Source organism: Myodes glareolus, chromosome 4, assembly GCF_982192425.1.
Source record: "Myodes glareolus chromosome 4, mMyoGla1.1, whole genome shotgun sequence".
NCBI classification, from domain to species: Eukaryota; Metazoa; Chordata; class Mammalia; order Rodentia; family Cricetidae; genus Myodes; species Myodes glareolus.
This window is the reverse complement of record NC_142029.1, coordinates 120020397-120046204: the sequence shown is the minus strand read 5'-3', so window position 1 is coordinate 120046204 and position 25808 is coordinate 120020397. Positions and strand designations below refer to the sequence as shown.

Genomic DNA, 25808 nt, shown 5'->3' with positions numbered 1-25808 from the left:
AAAGGGAGAAGAAATTAAGAAAATGGGATATTTGAGAAGGAAGAAAGACAGAGATGAGAGCAAGGAAGGAGATATTTTGATTGAGGGAGCCATTATGAGGCTAGAAAGAAACCTGACATTAGAGAATTTCCCAGGAATCCACAAGGATGACCCACTTAAAACCCTCAGCAATAGAGGACAGCATGCCCGAACTGACCTTACCCTGTATTCAGACTGATGAATATCTTAAATCACACCATAGAACCTTCATCCAGCAACTGATGGAAACAGAGGCCTACATTGGAGCACTGGACTGAGCTTCCAAAGTCTGGTTGAAGAGTGGGAGGAGTGAGAATATGAGCAAAGAGGTCAAGACCATGATGGGTACACCCACTGAAACAGTCTACCTGAGCTAATGGGAAGACACCAACTTCATCTAGACAGGGAAGGAAACATCATATGTCCAAACCAGACCCTCTGAATGTGGGTGACAGTTGTATGGCTGGGGCAGACTGCAGGGCCACTGGCAGTGGCACCAGGATTTATTCTCACTGCTTGTACTGACATTTGTGGAACCTATTCTCTTTGGATGTATACCTTGCTCAGACTAGATATAGTAGGGAGGTCCTTGGACATTCCCCAAAGCAAATGTGCCTTATGCTCTCTGAGGAGTGCTTGGGGGATGGGTTGGGAAGGGTAAGTGAAGGGAATAGGAGGATGAGAGGAGTGGAAACTGGGATTGGTATGCAAAATGAAAAAAGATAGTTTTGTTTTCTTTTTAAAAAGGAACTTAAACTCCCCACAGGGCAGGAAACCCTGACTGCTCTTTGGGATGGAGAGGAAGGAGGAGAGGGAGTGGGGGGAGTGGGAGGGTGTTGGGAGGAGGGGCGGAAATGGAAACTTTTATAATTTAATAAAATCAAAACAATCCTCCAAAATAAAGGAACTTCTGGAGACATCAAAAAAATAATAAAAATGTAAAAAATGCATGCTGTACTTTTTTTAATAACAAGTATATAATGTGTTCTGATCACCATTCCTTCTACCATCTATTATTTCTTCCCATGTCTATCACCATTTTCTCATACCCGGCTGTCCTTTTAATGGATTCATAATATTATTTTAATATAAAATGTGTAGTTCATTTTTACGAACAGGATTTAGAATCTCTAATGCTGTCATGAAACTGGGGCTTCCTTGGTATTCAAACCCCTTTTAGAGTCAGTCATAGCTCAATTTCTCTTAATAAATCTTCATGACTGTATATTGTTTTCTTTTACCTTTTTAAATTATGTTCACATGTCATGTTCCTCAAATATGAGTTTCTGAAACTCAGTGTTGACTTTCCCTTCAGTGCTGTGCGCCCCTTTCTTTGAGATTTCTCAGTCTTTGAAACATACAAAGCTGCAGAACACACTATGGTGCTTTTCGCACTCTAGTTTATATACCAGTTTCCTATTTACATAAATTTGTTCTCTTACTTGACTTAATATATCAGAAAGGCAAAGCATTTATGTAGAGTTTCTTTAATATTACATAATGTTGTGACACACAGCCAAGGCAACCAGTAAATATTATAAATAATTTTGCTAAAGAATGTAGATGTCTGGAGTTGATTCACATCACAAATTATAAACTAAACCTATATTGTTTCCTAGAGAAAATCATCACAATTTAAAACTATTCCTTGTAGCATGACAATAATATTACAATAGCATTTTATAGTGCTCCTATGAAGAGGAGCTATTTATAGGTGACAGGCATGGTAGGGTGCATTATTAGTTATATGAAACGCAACAGAATTTTGTATTCACATCTGTACCATTCAGAAATGTAAAGCTTATATACATATTTGATACTATTACAATTATCTATATTTACTGAAAATATTTTCAAATTGTTGATTATCCTCTGAACAATAACCAAGAACATAAAAAATCTAAACTAAGCAGCATTTTTGAAGATTTTAACTTAAATATTATCTAAATTCTCTAGTGTCTACAGATAAGATTTAGATTATAAAAATTAATATCATCAGTTTCAACATCTATGTTTTGAGAATTATTGTATTAAAATAATTGGAAGTCAAGAAACTGATAACTGTGTGATACAATTCAAGCACAGCTCACTGAGGAAATTGAATGGCAGGGTTAATTTAGTCCTAGCCAAATGTAGTTAGAATTAGGTATCTGGAGTTAAAGGATCCTGTCCCTCCATGCTTCCAGTCTACGGCCGTTCTCTACAAAGAGCTCATGGACTAACTGAATACATTCTTTTCAAAGCATATGTGTACAGTGACCTTGTCAAACCCTAGAGGATTCAACATATGGCTTCAGAGATGGATTTATGGACAAAGAAAAAGAAGATGGTACTACCTAATCCTGCTATTGCTCATGCACGTTATGTAACTCTATTTGTGGAGAGATTGTGATGAAGATACAGGATGGTTTCTGTTGGTATGTGTGCCAGTGGGCTAAGGAAAATAAATGAGATATTGAATAAAATATTAGTGATCTTAAACAGAGTCTGACTTTGAACATTTTATAAAAATAAAAAAGTATCCTTAAAATATATTTTTGAAAGAAGTGGTATAATCTTCTTTTATAATCTTATAAAAGATTATACCATACACAGGTTTGTGAAGCTCTTTAGCATTGGCTTGAAGTACATACTTTATGGGCAATGGCTGTCTTTATTTAAATGAAAAATTTACACTATTAGATATCCCATTTGAGAGACCACACAAACTTCATTTAAGAAACATAAAAGTAAAAAAAATAAAAAAGAAACATAAAAGTTTGTCATTTATATATGACTTTGGAAGCATCTCACTTTGCTTTGCAAAGCTCTTTTTTACATTCATGACTATAAATGTACTTGAGAGCTAAGAGCAAGTATTGGAATTCTTGCTGTGCATTTGCATGGCAAAAGGTCAAAGGTCCTCTGAGTCCAGATGGAATTTCAGACCTCTGGAACTTCAGGTAGCATTCTACATCACCACAAAAATACTCAATTCATGACTTCTTGTTTCTACACTATATTAGGACATTGTTTTGTGAGACTTTGAATTTATGGGAATGATTGGAATAAATAATATTAGTATTTACTATCGTACTTTAAGGAAAGTACAAAAAGATAGTTCATATTGTTCCATAGCCAAAATCTGCAGTTCAGCACCATGCTTCCAGTGAAGTGATGGTGAGGGTCCCCGGAGGGAAAAATTTGGCTTAAATGCTCATAAATGGAGTCTCTGTCTGGACCCATGCCTGGGCTTTGCACGTGGAAGGAAGCATTTTCTTCTTGGGTCTTTAATGGTCTGTGAAATGACAAGAATTCAAGTCTAGACTCACCCTGGTGAATCCTACAAACATGCTTTTAATGGAGCATTTCCCTTGTTAAAAATTTAATTTCCATAGAGCCAATAAGGAAAATATAAAGTGAGTGAATTCTGGAAATAGAAAAAGGGATAAACAATCAGGAACCACAAATGCAAGCATAAACTGCAGAATATAAGAGAGGGAAGTAAGAATCTTAGGTATTGAAGATATGATAGAGGAAACAGATTTATCAGTCAAACAAAAATTTAAATCTAATAAAATTTAACACAAAATATTCAGAAAACATGGGACACGATGAAAATACCAAACCAGACTCAAAAAGGAAATATATTATGTACTCACTCATAAGTGGCTTTTAGACATTAAAAAAAAGAAAAAAACAGCCTATGATTTACAATCCCAGAGAACCTAGACAACACAAAGGACCCTAAGAGAGATGTACATGGATATAATCAACATGGAAAGTACAAGAAGAAAAGATCTCCTAAATAAATTGGGAGCATGTGGACCATGGGAGATGTAGAAGGGGAGTGGACTTGAGGAAAACATATAGCTCAATAAAAAAATTTTTAAAAAAGGAGAAGAAAATATTAATAAAGAAAAAACACATAATCTACATGCAGAAAGAAAACTCTTACAGTCAGAATTGTTGTCATGAGTCAGAATTCTCATGAAACACGGTCTTTGTCCAATAGTCTTTACTAATCTAATGATTCATTCATCAAACAAATACTGCCAAGTAAAGCTTTCCTGAACACTTTCATGTCTAGAATTTTTAATGGATTTGGATCAATTATGACAAATTGATTTTTAAACTGTTGCATCAATTTTAAACAAGCTTGTTTGTTTAGTTGTATATATCAGTGTATCATATGTCATATGTCACTACATTATCTACAAAACATATGTACATGTTATATATATATGCTATATATATATATCCCATTTATTACATATGCATCTATCTACCTGCCATTTATATATCAGTTATTTAGCTATTGCATATTATCTGTCAGTATATAAAATACCAATAATCTATGTCTCTATTTCTGCCTATTGTTTATTTCCCTAACAGCTAATATGTCATTTGTTTATGTATATGATGCAATCACTTATCTGTCTTCTGTCTGCGAAGGAAGACAAAGAACTAAGTCTCATTATAGGTCATATTTTCAAACAAGATTTATTTGACATGTGTTTACCCTATGCTCCCTTGTGCTATCTCATCTCAGACCTTTCCTCTCATGGATCTAGAGACCTTAGGTAGTTTTCCAATAACTCTCCCACTCTTATTGTCACCTATAGCTTTATAGACCAGGCACCCTCACAAGCATGCACAAACAATGATAGTTAGTATATACATACTAGAGAAAATGTGTAGTTTTGTCTTCTCAAATCAAGGATGAAATAACATAGACAAATTTTTGTGGCTAATGATGTAAACAGTAGATATGAATATCAATTAGTTTCTCAAAAGTTGCCTCAGCAATAAAAGAAATATTTTTGTATTGAAGGCTTCCCTTCAAGAAAGAGGCATGCAAAATTTCCAAGGGAAATATAAAAAATATAAAAATTTTTATATTTCTCTTGGAACTAAATCTTTTGTAAGGAAGAAGGGGTGAAATGCTTCTAGCCCTGACTAGGTAAGATGGACGCCTCCACAGATATATTTAGTACTTATTCAAGAATAAGCTCATTTCAAACAACAAGGGAATAAAGGATTATAAAATTTTTTAAAGTAAGTTGTCAGGAAATATATGCCAAAAGTTGCTATGGAGGTGATGAAGCCCTACAGTGAGAGACATTGTACATTTTAAGAACATGCCCTTTTCTCGGAAATTTTCTACTTCCATGAACTTTCAGATGTGCTGAGGGAGGAAGCAGTGTCTGCACAGTGGGATTTCCAGTGTGTGCTCTCTAGTTCACCTGACCTTTCTAGCTGGGGTCTTTCAGTTTTCAAAGTGGTTTCAATCCACATTTCAAGTTCTTCTGTTAGCCAGACACCCAAAGTTATATATCAATTTGAAATGCTCATCTATCAGTTTCAAATTTGTCAAAGAATTGATCTGACTATGATCCTGTACGCCAATGTGCATTTGAGTTCCAACTACTTCCTCCCAGAACATTCCTCTCCTTAGCTCACTCTAGAAGTCAGATGGAATAGAAACAATAGAAATGAAATATAAAGCAAAGAAAATGCAGATCACCTCTCTGTATCAGCTTCTTACTTCTTCTTATACCTTTCCCTTGCTTTCTGAAAAACGACACATGAAAATTCCTAGTGAGCTTAAGAGTGCCCTGCAAGACTACCAAGGAGATCACCTACCCATGTATGCATATTTCACTGGTTCTCATACTGTGCCAGGAACTATATGAGATGTGCTTCCATTATTTAACAACATCCTTTGCTTTGAAAGATCTTATTCTGGTGTGAAATGTAGATTGCAAAATATAAAAGTTTTGAAATAATGCTTAAAATTGTGACAAGTTCAGGTAGCTATTAGTTTAATGTTCTGGTACAGAGTGTAAATGGAGTTGTGATTTGGGGCATATGCTGGGCAGTCCCAGATACTCTGAATCTTGAAGGTTCATAACAATCTCTTTAAGCAAACAACTGGATAGGGGGGTCCAGGAAAGGAACAGAAAATGCAAAGACAGAAGACCAGAGTACCCAGCATGCTAAAGAGAATGAAAGATAAGGAGAAGATGCAGGTGGCCTTTGATTTGTAAATTCAGATGGGCACTCTTGATTCTGGCTTAGAAAGTAGACTGAGTGGGCTGGGGAGATGGTTCAAAGGATAAAGTGCGAAGAGCTGAGTTTGAATTCCTAGCACCCACATAAACCTGAGGCAGTAGCACATGTCTATAACTCAAGTGTGTACATGTGGGAGCAAAGGTAAAATGTTCCCCAAAAGTAGCAGTCCAGCTCTCTTGGCAGGCACTTCTGTTAACAGAAAAAGCCTTGCTTTGAGTAAGATGGAAGGCAAGGACTCACACTCAAGGGTGTTCTCTCTTCTCTGACTTCTTCACACATGTGGGTAATTACACTTTCACACACAAACATACACATGGACCTGAACTCAAAAAGCAGATACATGGACACAAATGTATACAACATTCACACAATACATATGCACATTCACAAAGACACATACACACAGACACCTGTATATTGTTGGTGCGGGACACAACATAGAAGCATGTGATTAGCGATGAAAGCCATAAGGAAGCAGCATTGACTTGGTCGTGGTTGGTGGGATTAGAGAAGAAGTTGAAAATATGTGATAAACTTTGAGTGTAGAAGCAAGAGGATTTGATCAGTTGACACGTGAGAGTCATAAAGAGAAGATGAAATCATGGAAACATTAAGATATGGTATAAAATATATGCTACAAATATCCAAACCCACAGTATGGCCCCTATGCCTGTTGGGAAACGAGAAACAGATGACAAAAGCATTAGACAAGAAACACAGTGCAAAAATTTAATCTGGGTTCTTCTTCCCTAAAGGAAGGAAATGAGTTCTTCATAGATGCAACAGTTCAAAGTTTTTTTTTTTTCAGTTCAAAGTTTTTAATCTAAAAAAAATCACTTATTCACATAAGAGTGCAGAAAAACAATAATTTTAATATGAATAATTCTCAGAATATTTAATTTAGAAATACAAATTTTAAAACAATAAATATCCTAGGAAGCAGAGGATAAATTTTTGTGGTTTTAAACAACACAAAACAGAGAAGTCAAAAAGAAAATGACTCATAAATTTGAAAAATACAAATTTTTAATCTCTGCCTGACAAAAGACCTTTGTGAGGAAGCCGAGGCTGAATGAAATCTGATGGCCTCATGTGTAACATTGAAGGGGTGAGGTCAATCGGTAGTTAAAAATTAACCAGACTAGCTTAATATAAAAGATACAGCTTTAATAAACAGAATGAAGGAAAACTTACACCAGAGTCCCGATGGTCCGTCTGAGAACGCAGGGGCAAAGAGAGAGGAAGTGGCAAGGCACTTCGATCTTTTATTTGTTTTGTGTAGCCCCAGGGGGACACACCTTAAGCAGAATGTGATTGGCTGAGTTTCACCATCATAACATAGCAGCCAGTTAATTATTAGAATATAAAAATGTTTTCTTAAAGAAGAAAGCATGGGATGACAAAGGAAAAGACCAGACAGTTCACAAAGAAAGAGGTACACAATGCTTTGAGGCATAGAACAATTTTCTTTCTCACTATTAAAATTATGCAAATTAAAGTAGCAATTAGATGTCATTTTCACCTCACAAGATGAGTGATGATTTAAGAGACCAATAATGACTAGTGCAGGCAGGTCACAGAAAACAATTATTCTCACACACTGGAGGTTGCAAATGTATGTAGCATTTGCTAAAGGAGAAAATATGACCACATCAATTAAAAGCTCAAATCCACATTGTTTCATGTGGTCATTTCATCACCATGAGTTCCTGTTAAACAAATTCACACCAGTTCCCAGTCACAGTGCTGATGGTCTTATTAAAATGCAGGAATATCCAAAATATTGAGCCTGATGGTCCAAGTGTACTAACTCTAGATGCTGAATCATTTGATCATTCACAAACATATGTTACATTTAAATAGAAATATGAAAATGAATATAACCTAGAGCATAATGTATTTAGTATTATTGATGACAAAACTGCATTTTGGACCAAGTACCTGCATAATACAGGGAAGTAAGCAAAGACTATGTGAGCCAACACTGACTAGTCTACTACAGTTCACTAATGTTTTCTACAGTTGAAGAAATGGAATGTATTATTTAAAAGAGGAAAACATTTTTAAATACTCTTTCTTTGTAATTTCTGATATACCACTGAAAGTTTCATCAATGACATGGAAGCTTTATGAAGTGAGATTGGGTAATGGTACTTGAAAAACTTGTCAATTCAAGCATAGGTCAATATACCTTAACTACCACCCTTCGTTTATTTAGAATTGGAAAGTCTGTCAAAGACAACCATGGAGAACTTGTCTGACAGCTAAGAACATCTCAAATCAGTTTACTAGATAAATTAATCACGAATATTTATATTCTTAAATGAAATAATTCACCTGTAGAAATATGTAGGCTTGCCAATTAACAGAACATCAGTCCCTGCATATCAGTTAAGATTCATTAAGTTATGTTATACATGGTGGTACTTGTGACATGAAACTGCCATTAAAAAGTATTAGGAGTGTCAACTGTCAACAGTTAAACTTTTAAAGTTATGTTGCTACAAGTTATGTTATTTTACAAGTTTCACTGCAATGTAAAATTCTAGGCATGTTTTCTGGTTTGAAATAAAATCATTAGAAATAAATTCTTGATATTTAAATTAAGGTTTCAGAAACCTGCAGTCACACCAAGAGATGATCACCTTGGTGATCTTGTAATGAGAAAGATACTGCAGCAAAAATAGCTGTCAAATAGTGCAATGGAGTTGAAGAAATGGCCTCAATCCTACAGCGATGCTGTTTTGTAGCCTTAGGCAAATTTTAAGTGTTTTTAAATGTTCTTTTTTTAAAAAAAATAATCAAAAGTTGTGTTTACCTTTCATAGTTGTATAAAACTGGAGGTAACACAAGGACAAAGCTTCCTTTAATAGCTCTTTAATACTGTGATTATTATCATCAGGGCCTGAAAGAGTGTCAGAGAACAGGGAGTCCTTAGAATTGACCAAGAAACTAGATTTAATCCTTTGTAAATCACTGATGACCTTCAAAAACCCAGTGTTCCTGAAGTAGTAATTATAAAAAAGAAGGTAACTTGTGCTTAACAAAAAATAGAAGAGGGGACACAGAGTATGTGTTTTCTAGTAAATGAAGCCCTTAAGGCCACAAGACTATAGCAGGAGCTCAGAGGGTGAAGCCAAAGGTTCCCTTTAAGGATATGCTCCCGATTGGCTCAGGATGTAGATGGATTACACAGAAAGATTCCATTTTGGCTACCAGGATAAAGTCTAGTCTACTCAATTGAAAAAGGTAGCAAAAAGAATTCTTACATAAGTGGTAGGAGATTCCTTGAGGGTTATGGTACTGGGCCTTTTGTGTGATGAAAAACTCACTGAAAAGCTGCTTAAACATTGAAGATCATCTCTTTGTAAATGTACACGAGCACATGATGCACTAGCTCCATGCCTTTGTAAAGAAGGCAAATTCTTTTCCTTCTGCCAATCCAAATGCAAAACAATCATCATTAAAACGATTCCCAGACAACCTAGACAACAATGAGGACCCTAACAGGGACATACATAAATCTTATCTACATGGGAAGTAGAAAAAGACAAGATCTCCTGAGTAAATTGGGAGCATGGGAACCTTGAGAGAAGGGAAGAAGCAGGGATGGGAGCAGAAAAAAATGCAGAACTCAATAAAAATCAATAAAATTTAAAAGAAAAAGTTTTCTCTTTTAGGATTTTCTAAGGCTAATAAACAGAACCTTATTTGTGTGTGTAAATTAAACAGCTATATGCAAGGCCAAAACACAAACAAAATACATAAAACCTGTATAACTTCTCTGAAACATAAACATAAAATACAAGTACATTGAAATATTAATATTTACTGGAAAATGTTTGGTTATAAAATTTATGAAAATGTTCGGTTATGAAAATTTCATTAAATTCTAAAGACGTGACTTTCTCTTCCACTCATCTTCCTACTTTTCACAAAAATTCCTACTTGGTAGGTATTTGTCTCTTGTGATGATAGATGAAGGAGTTGTGTGTAACTTTATCTTCCTTATTTTGTAAATTTAGTCTCCCTTGTTCAAAAGCCTGATAACTGTACCTTCCTCCTTCTAATTAAAAGATAAGAAGGGTTTGACCAGCATATAAAAGAAATTATATATTATTAGAACATTTGTGGGCTTAATAAAGGAGACCTTTGTAAAATTTCTCTTGATCAAAAGTACAAATGAACACTCTAAAGAGAACAGATCAAAACACCTTCCAAAGGTGTTACAGTTTTCTTTATAGATCATGATTCCACAGCATTTGATAAGACTGGTTCTCCTTTACTTGAAGTATTACCACAGCTTTTTCTTCCAAACTCTCTGACCCATTTTCCCCCAGACTCCTTTACTTGACCATTTTTCTCTTCTCACTTTGTAAGTATTAGCACATTTAGGGAAACTGATGCTCCACGGTCCTTTCCTACTCTGTGGGTACGGGACCTCCACTCATGCCCAATTTTTTACTGTGCATATTCTTTGGGCACCTCCAGCAGCTCATAATCAATCCATCCCCCATGAAACTTTCTATCTTCACCAAGATCTCTGACAGTGTACCTACTTCTTCCATTAGTCAGCATCACCAGTAAAACATTTTTTTTTTTTGCCTCAGGTCAGAGACATCCGCTGACAATCTTTATTGTCACTACAGCGAGTCCTGATGAAAGTTCTGTATTTGTAGTGTGTGAGCTTTCTTCTCTTCCTGGTGCTTCTACTTTAATCTAAGCATCTCTTACTTTAAATCGCATCATTCTGACATTTAACTAACAGGACTTAAGCTTTCCATTATTTATATGTTTTCTTGTGCCACCATATTGCTTTTCGTAAAATGCAAATCTGATCATATCTTTATTCAATTCAAATAATTTACATGTCTTCTTTTTTTCTTACATGAGGTCTCCTTGCAACTGTTATAGAGTTTCTGTACATGAACAAAGTCTTGTCCCTTAGCACATTGATGCTCTCTTAATGCTTTTCATACTCCTCCTAGAACAAATTAGTTCAAATAGACTTGACTTTCCATACCTTCAAGTCTTCTCACATATCATCTACTCATTCATACCCTTGTGCCTCCCTCTTCTTTAAATGACTCAGCAAGAGGTTGAAACCCTGACTAGGCAACATCATTAAATGTTGTTCCAAGCTTGGTGTTCTTACCATTCCTGTGTTTCTCCATATCACTGCTCTATTTTCTCTTCAGAACTCTGCCATAATTTATACACTCTCTGAATTGTCTCTTACCCCAACACTAAGAGCTCATGGAGGGTAACAGTTACTCTTAAAATGCTTTGTATTCTGAGTTTCTTCCATAGTATCTTAAGAATTTCTCTTCCTGAATATGTTTAATAAATAAAAATCCATTATCCTAATCTCATGAATGAATAGATGAATTCTTTACACAAGATGATTTTAACCTTTGCTCCATTATTTACTGCCATACAATTAATGAACAAATTGCCCAGAACTGCCTTGCCCTACTTTCTTCAAAATACTGCAATTATGGAAAGGATAAATGGAAATTCTTACTTCTGTCCAATTCAAGAAATCTCAGTAGGGATATATTTTTTCATAATTTGAGGCTTCCTGAAAAAATCGCTGGAGTGGTTCCTGGTAAAATCACCAAGTCTCTGACAAACACAGAAACTACTCTGAGCCTAAAGATATAAACTTAAAAACAAGGCCTGTCTCATTAGACTGTTTATGCAACATCAGTTTGGGGCAAATTAAATTATGTGATGTGGTAGCAGTCCTAAAACTAAAGCATTCTCTTAACTTTAAAATTCAGATAAATGTTGGAGGAGCCCTGCTTATTCGTCCCGACCACCCAGAACTAAAATGATCACACAGAAATTGTAATAATTAAAACACTGCTTGGCCCATTAGCTCTGACTTCTTATTGGCTAACTCTTACATCGTAATTTAACCCACTTCTATTAATCTGTGTATCACCATGTGGCAGTGGCTTACTGGGTAAAATTCCCAGAGTCTGTCTTTGGCAGCTCCGTGATATCCCTCTGACTCTGCCTCTTTTCTCCCTGCATGCCAGCTATGCTAGAGGCCCAAAGCAGTTCCTTTTTTTAACCAATAAAAGCAACACATAGACAGAAGGACTTCCCACACCAGATAAATGATAGTGTTCCTCTGTATATAAGACATAGAGAGATGAATTATCAATAGGCAAATGATAGCTAGACAATGAACTTTCTCATTGGAAGGAAGTGAACATACTTTTCCTCTTCCCAAAATAAATAAATCTTGGAGAACACCTACTTGGGAAAAACTGACAATTTGTAAAAGGTCCATCTTGTGATCACTCAGAAACACATCAGTGGAAATTATAAATCACTTACTATCTGAAAAAGGACAAACTGAAGCAATGGGACTTACATTTTTGTCATTAATCTTAGAACGGGAAATTACAGGGGAGATAGAAAATCATAAAACTGAAAAATTACTTCAGATCAATGTAGGTTGTTTCTATCAATTCCAAACATGAAAGCCCAACAAGTCTGCTGATTTTCTTAAAAGCAAAAGTAAGTACACTTAATTCTATTTTCTATTTTCTATCTTTCCTTTGAAGAATAAAGCTTTATCTTTAGTCTGCTTAGGAATATTACTGGAGATCAATGCAGTCTCTTAGTTTTTACAAGACTCAATATTCCTAAAGGAAAGCATACACAACAGTATTTAAGCACTGTTGAATTTTATTCCAGACATGAGAGTTGCGCACCCTTAACATAAATGAGCTTTTACTACTGTGTAAGTTGGAACTCCTATGAGCATATTGTCTATAATTTTATATTCTTTGTGGATTTAAATTAACTAAGTAATTACATTTTATATAGTCAGTTACTTTTATCATTGTCATTGGATATTTCAATTTGGCGAGTAAATTGTCTACCAAAAGAAGTTAAATTTACCTTCTATAAAAGAATAGACATGTGATTGGTATTGGGAAAGTTAGTACACACTTCTAATTCCAGTACCCAGAAGGGCTGAGGCAGGAGAATCATACGTTATAAGTTACCCTGTACAATATAGTGATTTTTAGGCCAGTCTGGGCGATAAGAGTGTTATCCTATCTCAAAATCAAACCACTCTCATTGTTACTAGATAATAATGTACAAATTTTCAATGATTGTAACTTCTCTGCCATCATCTGATAAACAATTGAGCAAATTGTTTAAGGCAGACAATTTGAGCAAGATAAGGACATCATTAGAAAATACATTTAAAAACATGCTCATCAGTTAGTCCTCGTACAGATTTTAAAGAAGGAATCAGTCTAGAAACCCTATAACTCTGTTTCCTATTTTGACCATGTATCTGGTTTATCATGTACTTCCCACAGTTCATCTTAAACTTAAAGCATCATTATGCAGACTGGATGTTAGTACGTGATATCACAATAGCTGATTAATCAAGGGATTGATCATGTGATAATGATTCTAAGAAAAATTTAAATTCATAATTTCTCAAATATTATTATATTTAAAATTTGGTGATAGCTTAGTATTTTGTTTACTAGTTTTGCTTAAATTTAACAAATATTATTCTCCAAGCTAAATATCTGTTATGGGTTGTATCAAGTGTTTTGTAAAAACATTATCCAGTTTTATGTAGAGATAGCTATATTTAAATCTATGTAAAATATATTAAAGGATTCAATTAAAAACCATTGACTATATTTATTATTTGATCCTGAATATGTTTTCATCAGCTTATGTACTTTATATAGGATACAATAATAAAATGTAAATATCCAATAACACTAAATGGTTTCGTGAAAGGGCTACTTATACTTACTTTTGTTATTGAAAATGGTTATAATTTTTATTATCTGTACTTTTTCTAATTTCCTTTAAATATCCTGTAAAATTTGAAATCTTAGCAATATGAATAGCTAAAAAATAAAAAATATTTTAATTTAAAGATATGCAAATACTGCTAAAGATAAAATATTGTTAGCAGTAAAATTAGAAGTCTAAATTATTGCTTCCTCTAGCAAGATGGTATTGATCCCCCAGAATTGCTCTTTTTGAATTAATTATATCTAGTTTTACAAGCTGGTAAACTCTATACATAAAGTGGTTTATTGATAGACATACTTTTTAGAGAGCTGATCTTAATTTGATCCTGATAATCAGCTTGGATTATGTCTTTTAAACAGAGAATATACACTTTATTATTGTCTGGTTTTTTTGTGTTAGTGTAGTTTTCATAAAAGCAAATAAATATACCCTGGCTAATCTTCTTTATTCATACAGAGAGGAGATTAGAAGTTTATAAAAATTCAGTATGGAAACATGACAATTAAAACAAATTGAGTGTAACACATATTATTATTTATATACATTCCAAGATAACAAGTTTGAAAATCCAGTCTGGTCACTTCAAAGAAAAAAAAACCCATGTTAATTTTCCAAATACTAAATTTCAAGACTATTTTTATCCTTTTGTACCCAAAGGCATAAAGTCTGATGGTTGAGATTAACTTATAGTTATTACTTATGGTTCACCTGCAATTACAGTTGACTCGTGTGTGTGTGTGTGTGTGTGTGTGTGTGTGTGTGTGTGTGTGTGTGTTCTGGGTTGATCTACCCAATAAGCATCAACCACCTGACTCACACTCTCCATGGATTGTTCCCAAATGGATTTTGGATTTATCTTAAGGAATGCACTATAGAAATCTATCAAAAATAAGAAATATCTTCACTAAAAATATTTTTGCTTATTTATAATTTGCTTTAAAAAGTATTTTTCAACATGTATGCAGAGTCAGTCATATATGAGTGTGAAAACCATTAGCTTGTTAACATTGTATGGGACTTGGGTACATCCAAAGTTACTGTTTTTATTGCACATTAGGGAAGAGCATCCTCTATAATTCATACTTTGGAATTCTTTTATTTTCTGTGTAACCAACTGTAACAGTCTCGGCTTAACCAATGCTTTAGCACAAACACTTTATTTCATACATTTGTTACATAAATAAAATAATACTAATTAAAATGATGATAAATGAGGTTAACTGGTGGTATGGAGTAAGAAAAGATTAGCACTTTACAGTTTACAAAACTGAATGTCATTGTGTAACCATTTCAATTCTTAAGGTCTTAATTTATGAAAATAAAACTCTTTCAAAACTAAGTGATAGTATTCAAATGTAATTCACTGTGGACAAAAATCCCTTTACTTTGAATAATATATTTGCATAATCAATTAGTTTACAAGCTCTTAGGAGACAGACTTTTAGGAGTGACACAAGATAAATGTAAAATAAAAAAAGAATAACCATCACTCCTTAACAAGAATGCTTTCAGTAGAATTGTGTGAAATGTTGTTATTTCATGTATTACTTGGTATATGAACAAAATAACCCCTAAAATTTATAAATGATTATCCACATGTCTAGCTATACTTTATATGAACTTTGCCTTAACATAACACCCTTTTGCTTTAGTATTAGTTTCATTCCTAAATAAAACAATACTAGTTTCATCACAAAGTATACCAATTTTAATTTTGTAACCAAGGAACACAAATAAGTGATAATCATTAAATAGTAGTAGGCATAAGAATCATGAAAAATATATAACCACAATATTTTAGAAAACTGTCAAAAGCTTCAACACCTTCATGAAATTAAATTCTACAATATACTAGTAAACAGACCTTCAAAATAAAAAGAATCATCCTGTTATCTGGTAAGTGAATTAAGTACAAATAATATGAAAGCAAGCACTTTAGCTCATGGAATAGATACCTTCCTTCTCTTAAAATCCCCTTTTATGTTTTTCTTTTTTCAGTTTATTTTCTTGTCCTGACAATTTTAATTTAAAAGATTTTCCAACTTGGTGCAAAAGAAACAAAGCACTCACCATTTTACATAGAAACCACTTCTTCACGTCTCAGACAAGTCAGAAGCATTGTTTTAACATGGCAATAGATATGCACAGAAAACGGAGGAAGCATCTGAAATCTCACATGCATCACCAACTGAACTAAAAGCCAGCCCAATGCCATGGATGGGTTACATACAGTGATTTATGTTAATGCAGTTAGCTGGCAGTTTTTTCCACATCAATTTACATAGAATCTTGATGGGGGACTTCTGTACAAATGATCGCTTGTAGCATTATGTGAAGTCTCTCATGTGGTTTCATTGTGTGGAATTCATTCAGCTGGGTGTGTTTTAAAATTCAGGTTGATCAGAGACTAAAGTGACTGGTAACAGGGTAAGGCCTCATGGAGTTTCATGGACAGCCAGGTCCATTAAGATAGCAAGAGGTAGTTACAAACTAAAATAGAAGGGCAGAACAGTCACAAATGACATCACTGTATCTTATGTTTTGTCTACCAGCTGACTTAAATGTATTTTCTCCCCATCATCACTCCCCTGGCCTCTTCACCATGGCCTTTAGTACTGGGAAGAGCTTTTGACTTCTTTAAAAGGAAGACAGGAGGTTACTCTAGTGAAACTCAAGACAGAAAAACCAAAGAATGGAATAAAACACAAGGCTGAGTACAGTTTTCACTGGCATTCAGAAGACAGATACAATACTAAAATGTTACACGGGAATTCAGCTTCTGTGATCTAGGCAGGGAAAATTAAAAGACAGAAAGGAAGGAAGGATGATAGAAGAGAAGGAGGGAAGGAGAGAACAGGAGGGAAGGAGAAAGATGGATCAGCTGAAAATCTCAAAGACTAATCCTTTTGAACTATGATTTTTCTCTGACATCAGGCAATTGTTGGAATCCTGAATTATTTTCCTAGAAAATTTGTAACAAAGAAGGGAATCTACTACCTCATTTCAGTGCTCTTCAATTTAGCTGTAACTTATATTTTACTTACAGGCATTCGTCACAGCAAAACTGTTGGCTGTCTCGATGTTATCCACATGAGGTACCAGATTGAAAGGAGCTTCGGAGGCATTGGGGCTGGTGTTATGAAGAAAGATTGCCAATCTGAAAGCAGTGTATTCCTGGTCTGTGTTTCGGATGAAGAGACCACCTGTGAAAGACAGCAGCTTCACAGTGTTTCCTGCTTTAGATGTTAGACCCAGCCCCAGGACTGTCAAACATCTCCAACAGCAAGCCCATGTAACTAAGGAGCTATGTTGCCATATCCTATGCACTGCTTTTGTCCCTGCACTGCATGCTTGGTGTTTTAGTCTTCAGGGCAGTTCAGCTTTTTCTTGATTCAATCCGTCATGATCCCAATGACCTCTGAGACCATTCAGTTTGTCTGGCTTTCTTTCACTTGACCTCTTCAGACAGCCAGTTCAGGAAACCTCTCTGTACCAGTGAGGATGCAGATAGAACGAAAGGAGATTTCCATCAAAATACAGGACAGGAACGAAGTAATGTGGATGCACAGGACAGTAGATTTAGAATTGAGAGAACTTAGTTTGCCTCCGTGCTTGTGTGTACCCAGCCCAATCAGTTCAGTTTTGTGTACAGTACACACATTTAAAAAAAAAATGATGCAGTGTTTGAGGCTGGGCTTGGCTGGGCTGGAAGAAATTCAATAGCTGAGTTCCATCAACAGACAGAAGAGGAGAATGGCAAGCAAAGGAGGAAGGGAGGGTCGTTAGAGACAAGAATATGAAAGAGCAAAAGCATAAATCAAAACCAAAATAAAACCAGCAAAGGTTCCTAGAAAAGGATCTAACTTTTGATTCTGTCATTTGAAAGCAAGACAAGGCAAGAGGTGTGGAGAGAAAACGCTTTTGTACCAGTCTCTTCCTGTAATAGAGAGAATGCTGCAGTTGCAGAATAGCAAGAAATGGGTTGAAAAAACACAACAAAAAAATGGAATTTGATATTTCCTTTTGCTCTTGGGGAAAGAGTTTAATTTAAAAAATGTGCTATAAAATACAACCAAAGGCCACCGAGGTCTCTCTCTCTCTCTCTCTCTCTCTCTCTCTCTCTCTCTCTCTCTCTCTCTTTCTCTCTCTCTCTCTCCCTTCTCCCTCTTCTTCTCTCTCTCTCTGTCTCTTTCGCTTTCCTTTAACTTCTTCCAATCTTAATTTATCATATTGGCAAGCAAGATGGAAATAGGGTCAAGGCTGGGCGTACTAGCCAGTGTCTACTATCTGAACTTGCAGGATCTGATTGTAAAGGAAAGGTGCCTCTGTAGGATTCCCTGGTTTGCTCATCTGCAACTCATTTAACTCTCTTCAAACATAAGCAGCCCTTCCCCAGCCATTTACTTACCTATTTGAACGCTGCTTGGAAAGGCTCCCATGGCGAGTCCCCAAAACACAGAAAACAACAAGACAATCTGCCTGCAAATAATCCTCATCTTCCTTGCTCCTCTCCCTGGTGCGCGCTCTCCTCTCTTTCTCTCACACTCTTGCTAAAAGCTCTTCAGAGAGGCATTGAGAACGATGGCGCTAAAATTAAAAAAAAAGAAAAGAAAAGAAAAGAAAAAAGAAAGAAAGGAAAAAAGAAAAGAGAAAGAAAGAAGGAAAGAAAAAACGAGAAATAAAAAGAGAGAGAAAGAGGTTTGGACGCTTTGAGGTTATGATTGCTTCCCCTCAGCAATCCATCGCCAGCTGCCAGATGTTTCCCGCAGTCTCCATAGCCCTGGGGGAGGTTTTCTGTCCTGCTGATAATGTTCATGCAGAAGATGGTGGTGGCGGGTCTAGCTGCTGCTCTGCTAGCAGGGATGAGACATGCGCTCTGTCTGGGGCTCACTTGCGCGCTCGCCTGCTCACATCCACACCAACGCCGGCGCCACTCGCGCTCTGCAGCTCGCACCCGGCCCCCACCCCGGCCGCAGCATCCCCGAACCCCGCACCTTGGTAAAGGGTACTGGAATGCGCACTCCCGCAACTGGCCTCTCGCCCCTCCCCCGTTTTCGCTTTTCCCTCTCCCCTCTCTCCCCCGCCCCTAGCCCCTCGCCCCACGCCACCTCCTTCCCCTAGCGGGTGCTCACCAGAGCGCCCAGGTCTTCAGGGAGGCTCCTGAGCCAGTCCGCAGACTGGGGTTTTCGTGTTCCCTCTCCAACCTCTGACCCCCTTCCTCCTTTCTTCCTGGGTTTGCGGAGAGACCGGTTCGGTGATCAGTACCCCTCTCCAGCACCCTTCTCTTTTCTTTTTATGCCTTCCAAAGCTCCTTTGGCTTCTTGGAAGCGCTTGGCAGGAAACTAGCCCAAGGGGCCGGGTATGCCAGCCCGGATCCCCGGCTGGGGGGTTGGAGAGGAAGTTAGCACCTCCCCATGGTCTCAGTCCCCTGCCGCATCCTTGCAGGCTCTTAGGAGGACAGAATGCCTCCCTGCTCCCAGCCCTTTCCTCTCAGCCTAGCCCAGCCTAGCCCTCTTTTGCCATTGGGCTATGCGAGCGCGCGCGCGCGCGCGCGCGAGTGCGCGGTGGATGGGGGTGAGGTGGGGGGGGGGGGGGGGACTCTAGTCCTTGCTGCAGCTGCAGCAAAGATTTCTCACCAGCAAACAGCCCGGGAATCTGCAAAGCCCTGGATGGGAATGAATGCGGTGAAGGTGCTCAGCGAAGGAGAGGAGGGAAGAAGGGCACAGGGCAGCCTTGGGATGAAGAGGTTGGGGTCCTGGAGGGAAGAATTGGAGGAGGTAAGGGTGGTGAAGAGAGTCAGAGAAGTTTTCACTTGCTAGGAAAGGGAGATGTGTGAATCAGTGTGTGTGTGTGTGTGTGTGTGCGCGTGTGTGTGTGTGTGTGTGTGTGTGTGTGTGTGAGAGAGAGAGAGAGAGAGAGAGAGAGAGAGAGAGAGAGAGACAGAGAGAGAATTTAATGCAGAAAGTAGTTAAGTAGTTACTGGCAAGAAACAAAATGAAGAAAGACAGAGATGAAAGCTAAGAGGCTTCTAATATGGTCTTCAAAAGATAGAAATGAAAACTGAGAGAGGCTTCTAATGTTTCTAATATATTCTTCAAAAGACACTGGACTGAATTAGGAATTAAGTTTGAGAAGTGTAAACTAAGAAGCAGGCTTAAAGGCTGCATTCCTTTCTGTTCAGTGATTCCATAAAAGGATGCTTTTCAGCAGTGTGTGTGTGTGTATTCTTCACACACATGTTTCTTTACTAGGATTCAGAAAGCTCGCCCTGTGGGATGTCACCTCAAAGAAGACTTCTGCCTTTTGTATATGATGTAAGCAGGTACTCTGAATGTGCAGAAGAAACTGAAAAGGAATTAGCCTAGGGTTTTAGGAATATTGTCACTTTGTCCACAGAGTTCCCTTTAAAACTGTCATTTCACTAGATGTCATGTCATGGAAAGAAGCTGGGACACATTCAAAGTCGGGACACTTCCGTAATTGTAGTAGCTGTAGACCCCATGGAGGACAGCTGGCTAATGTACTATGTGTTTTGATACCTCTCGAACAAATACAATGTCTTAATGTCAAATGACAATAAAGTGGGTCTTTAATGGTGTCCCTTAAAGGCCAGGGAGAGCCCAGGAGTTCTCAAATCCGTACAAGGTATTATAGGCAACTGAGGAAAGCTGGGAATGGGAGACGTGGTCTTCCCCAGGGAAGAGCACACCAATTAGTCATCCAACGGCAAACTGTAGGCACTGAAAATATACATAAAAGTAACCTTACATGGACCTAGCAAATTTTATTTAGAATGAATAATATATGTGCATTTGATAAATATTATCACATGAACACACATATATATGCATGTGATTTAACAAATTAGTTCTCACCACATTTTTAAAAGAATAAAGCTAGTCCGTAAGTGTGTAATGTACAGCAAGAACACTATCTGGTAATAACTATCTTGACACATGTGTTACCTGTATCCTTTCAGCTTTCTCTTGCTCAATTTTTCATTTCACTAAAAATGGACAAAATCTAGGCACATGTATTTATGGAGTTCAAAGTAATGTTATGATTCATTAATACAATTTGGGATAATAAATAGCTAATTTATATATTCTCCATGTCAGTATTTATTATTTTGTACTTTGTTTTGAGAACATTTAAAGTTTTCTTTTGGTGATTTTGAATTGATAGGGACATGGCTAAAAGGGAACCTTGACTATTATTGGTGGTATATGAATTATTGTGGCCATTTGTAGTAAACTTGAGTTAATGGAAATTACTCTTAAATGAGCATATTATTCAGGATCAGGACTCCTAAATATTCACATAAGTACAGACATCTCTCCTACACATTTGCTTCAGATTTCATGCCTTTCTAGTGCATATGACCAATGACCTGTTTTTGTAGTCCGTAGATGATGTTTTAAAACTCTTGTTAAAACTCCAGAATATTCTTCTGCTTCCTAAATTTTTAGCTGTGCTTTTAATATCACATCATTCTTGCTGTTGTTTTTCACTCACATCCCTGTTACATCTCAGCACAGATTGTTATGACAAAAACAACCAAATTATGAGTAATTGGATCTCACAAATCATACATTGTCATTTTGGTTTATGATGTTTTAGTCTTGCACATCAAGAGAGATTTGAAATGTTTTCTTTTTATCTTTTCTGTCTGTATGAAAACTAAGACTGAAAATAATAGCATTCTGTGTCTATTATAAGAGATAATAAAATAAGCCACACAAAGTTTAATTTTTGTTTAAATTAAATTAAAATTTCAAAGCATGTTGAATGGTTAAACTCATCTTGTACTTGGTTAACTTTGCATTTCTGCTGAGGGTGGAGGGCAATTTTGACTTTTATTTTCAAAATTGAAAAATTGGAGCTTCCACAAGTTTGAACAGCAGTACTGATCTGGATGGATGTAGGACAGGCTTTGTTTTTGTAGAATTGGCATACCTGAACTGGTATGCCTGTAGATACCATAGTTACATTCTTCTAGTAATGCATGCTTTTTATTTCTATTTTTCAACTAACTAACACAGCCATTTTATTTTATATGTCTAAACTCTCCTTCTTATGTAAATACATTATATATACACTAGTTACATATAGGGCACTTGAGTATTTGTGACATGAAGACCAACAACAACAGATTCTCCATTGTTATTTGAGGACCAGCAATGTTTAAGAGTCCTTGCTAGGCCCAAGCATTGAATTGAAGTCTTACTTGTAACACTATAGATCTATAGAAAACCTTGCAGAGCATTATATTAATTATTAAGTTTTGCTGTAAGAAACTGTATTATCTCTGTGAAAACCTATGGAATCAACAAGTTTATGGTGCAACAAGGTATAGGGAAGCAGAAAAGAAGAGGGGAAATCCACAGTGTTCAGAAAAAAGTAGTATGGCCTCCCACAGTCCTGTGCAGTAGTAAGGGTTGCCTGGCTTCAGACATAAGGCTTCCAATTTGCTGGATATGTTAGTATTGACATGTTTTCTGTTCTAACAAGATATATCTAAATTTTGCTATAGTTATTACATGGAGTAGGCAACTTTTTCCATTAAAGTATGTAGCCGGAGCCTTCTCATTCTTTTCTGATTGCTCAGACCTGAATAATCACACATAAACTATATTAATTACAACACCGTTCAGCCAATGATTCAGGCATATTTCTAGCTAGCTCTTACATACTTAATTAACCTGTTTCTATTAATCTATGTATCAGTATGAGACTGTGGCTTCCTAGTAAGAATCTGGCATCTCTCTCCTTCTGCAGCTTTATGGCATCTCCTTGACTCTACCTACTCTCTTGCTATATCTCTTCCAGCCTGGATATATTCTGCTCTGTTACAGGCTGAAGCAGCTTCTTTATTAACCAATGGTAATAAAACATATTCATAACATGGAGAGGGGAATACCACATCAAAAGTGTACCTGCAAAAATGTGTCCAAGGCTTTAAAAGAGAAAGCATGAGCATGACAGATGAGCAACTCATGATTTGGAGGTGGTTCCTAATAGGTTCAAAGAGCAAGAGTATTTGATTTGCCAAGACTATCAGGTCATATGTTGAACATGAATGAATCATAGTCTTTTTTGGACACTGATAATTCAAGCAATTTAAAGGAAAGTATTGGGAGTGAGGCTAGAAAGCAACAAACGAGGTTGTAAAATATCTCCCAGCAGTTTTGTCTGTGTCTAATAGATGAGGAAGTATGGAGAAGTTGCACTAAATTAGTAAAGATGATATTTTTGATTTAGACTAAAAACAAAGATTATATAATGAGACTGGGGGTCATAGAAAATAAATTGAGAACTTTTGGCATAGTTTAACATGAGAAGATACTATTTAAAAAAAACTAATAACATTCAACATTTGCTCTTTCATCCTAAACACTGTCTTTAGTTTTCCGTATTGAAAGGAATACTACCCAAATTACAAATTTTTGAGGCACAAATACATTTTTAGCACTATACATCTCCACAAAACACAAAATAACCAACAAGTCCATTGATTAGAGGACATCTGTGACGGTCAGTGTTAATTGTCAGTTTGACACAATCTAAAATCACCTGGGAGATGATTCTCTGGGCATTCTTGTAGGAAATTAATTTCTTTAATGATATCTTTTTTAAAAAAACCGAACTATCTTTTTCATTTTACATATAAACCCCAGTTACCACTCCCTCCCCTCCTCCCCCTTCCTCTACCTCCACCCACTCTTCCACCCCACCCCCATTCACTCCTCAGAGAGTGTAAGGCACATTGCTTGCGGAAAAGTCCAAGGACCTCCCGACTATATCCTGACTGACCAAGGTATCCATCCAAACAGAATAGGTTTCAAAAAGCCAATACAATCAGTAGGGATAAATCCTGGTGCTACTGCCAGTGGTCCTGCTTTCTGCCTCAGCCATAAAACTGTCACCCACATTCAGAGGGACTAATTTGAACCTATGCTTGTTCTTTCTCAGTCTGGCTGGAGTTGGTGAGCCCTCCTTAACTGTTTTAGTGTGTGCACCCATCATGGTCTTAACCTCTTTGCTCATATTCTCACTCCTCTCACTCTTCAATTGGACTTCAGGAGCTCAGTCCAGTGCTCTGCTGTGAGTCTCTGCCTCTGCCTGCTGGATGCAGGCTCTATGGTGACATTTAAGATATTCATCAATCTGACTACAGGGCAAGGCCAGTCTGAGCACCCTTTGCTCTACTGCATAGGGTCTTTGCTGGGGTCATCTTTGTGAATTCCTGGAGATTTTCCTAGTGCCAGGTTTCTTGCTAGCTCCACAATCAAAATATCTCTTTCCTTGCTCTCATCTCTGTCCTTCCTCCATCTCAACTATCCTATTCTCTCAAGTACTCCTTCCCTCTCACCCTCTCTTCTCCCATGACCTTCATGACTCCCAATTTTGTCAGGCAATCTTGTTTTAATTACATCAATCGATGTGGAACAATCCATCTGTAGTGGGTAGGACTCCATCCTAGGCATGTTTTCAGAACTGTAAAAATAAGAAAGAACATTGAACATCAATACATGAGCATTTTTCTCCCTGTTTCTGGATTTGTGGATGAAATGTGGCTACATATTTCAAGCCCCTGCTGTTTGTCTTGAATGCTCAAGGGCTACACTTTTAAACTGTGGCCCAAATAAACTCTTTGTTAAATTGTTTTTGCTTGCTCTTTTGGCATATAACAGGAATATAAAATAAGAAGTATTTTGTTAGGATATGGTTCATCTGTTGGTACGGTGGTACACTAGGTTATAAAAGGATAGACAAGGACAGAGAAATGTCTTTAAGTACCATCATGGAATGATCAGTTTTGGATACTTGGATCCAGTGTTATATCTTTATTCCATTTTATAAATAAAAATACAAAATCGTATTATTGTCACTACAAGATACTCTAGAGTCATCTTATATATTACCTGCCCTGATAATATTATAATCATTTTTGCTAGAAATCTTGTTTCTCCTTATTGGAGAAATGTATGTTATTATATATATATATATATATATATATATATATATATATATATATATGCACACTTACATGTTTGCACTGATGTATTCAAAGTATTTGTGTATATGGCAAGTGATCTATGTCTCACATGTATATCACATACCTATAATTATTTTTCTGTCTGCATATGATTTATGCTAAAGGTGTTAAAAGTGGTATCTTTTATCTCCAAATCAGTACCAGTACTGAAATATTCATTATCTCTCAATCAGTCACCATTATTCACAAAAAATGATTTTGCTTATGATATTAAACATAAACTTAAGGTCCGCATGGAAAACACATTTTGGGAAGAAAAGTGTTTCTCAACTTCTTATCTGTTATTGTTACTTATATATCTTCTTAGAAAACATTGACTTTCAGAGTTGTGAAGATATATGATATTGTTTATTATATTCCATTCTGTTAAGTGAAAACTACATTTTCCATACAAATACCAACAATTTAATAAAATTACTTCAGCATTTATTAACTAAATCATCTGTTGCCGGGGCCTGTTTTGGTATTGTTTATTTCAATGTGCATCTATTTCTCTCACTAAGCAGATACTTCTTGATTTTCATCCCTTTTTTCTCTTGCCACTCAAGCAGGAAGTTTTATACCTGCCAACCTCCGAGTGCACTGTTTCACCTTTTCATCTAGCTGGCAACCTTGCTTGAAATCAGCACACAAATCTTGGTTCATAGTAGTTGCTTGATTAATCTTCTGTCATCTATCTATTTCACATGCTCTCTCTGTGAGTGACTTTGTGTGTGACTTTAATACTGATAATTTATCTCTCTTCTTGGACCACATAATCTTCATTATATCAAAAATAATAACTTTTCAGGTTTTACATTTCTAATTCCTCTCCAGAATCATGGTGGCTGATGAAATTCCTGGAGGAGAACTTGGCAGTCTTTCTGTG

The 25808-nt window shown here is 36.4% G+C and overlaps 1 protein-coding gene and 1 long non-coding RNA gene across 16 annotated transcripts in view; one reads left to right on the top strand and one right to left on the bottom strand.

Moving 5' to 3' along the window:
• Gria4 (glutamate ionotropic receptor AMPA type subunit 4) overlaps window positions 1–19408 on the bottom strand; it is a 350737-nt gene extending 331329 nt beyond the window's left edge. For 5 of the 15 annotated variants that reach the window (XM_087905884.1, XM_087905886.1, XM_087905883.1 and 2 more), the window contains exons 1-4: window positions 19014–19408; window positions 18290–18468; window positions 16926–17084; window positions 8891–8977 (exon numbers count right to left, since the gene is read on the bottom strand). In XM_087905884.1, coding sequence (XP_087762010.1) covers window positions 8891–8977; window positions 16926–17084; window positions 18290–18377 — 334 coding nt within the window. In that variant the 5' untranslated portion in view covers window positions 18378–18468; window positions 19014–19408. The remainder of the gene's footprint in view (window positions 1–8890; window positions 8978–16925; window positions 17085–18289; window positions 18469–19013) is intronic. The other 10 variants (XM_087905892.1, XM_087905889.1, XM_087905891.1 and 7 more) reach the window with 4 other exon arrangements.
• A 97-nt stretch (window positions 19409–19505) lies between these two features.
• The window catches only part of LOC125397097 (uncharacterized), a 188358-nt gene continuing 182055 nt past the window's right edge, over window positions 19506–25808 (top strand). Inside the window, exon 1 of the long non-coding RNA XR_015001587.2 lies at window positions 19506–19658. This is a non-coding gene — a long non-coding RNA (uncharacterized LOC125397097). The remainder of the gene's footprint in view (window positions 19659–25808) is intronic.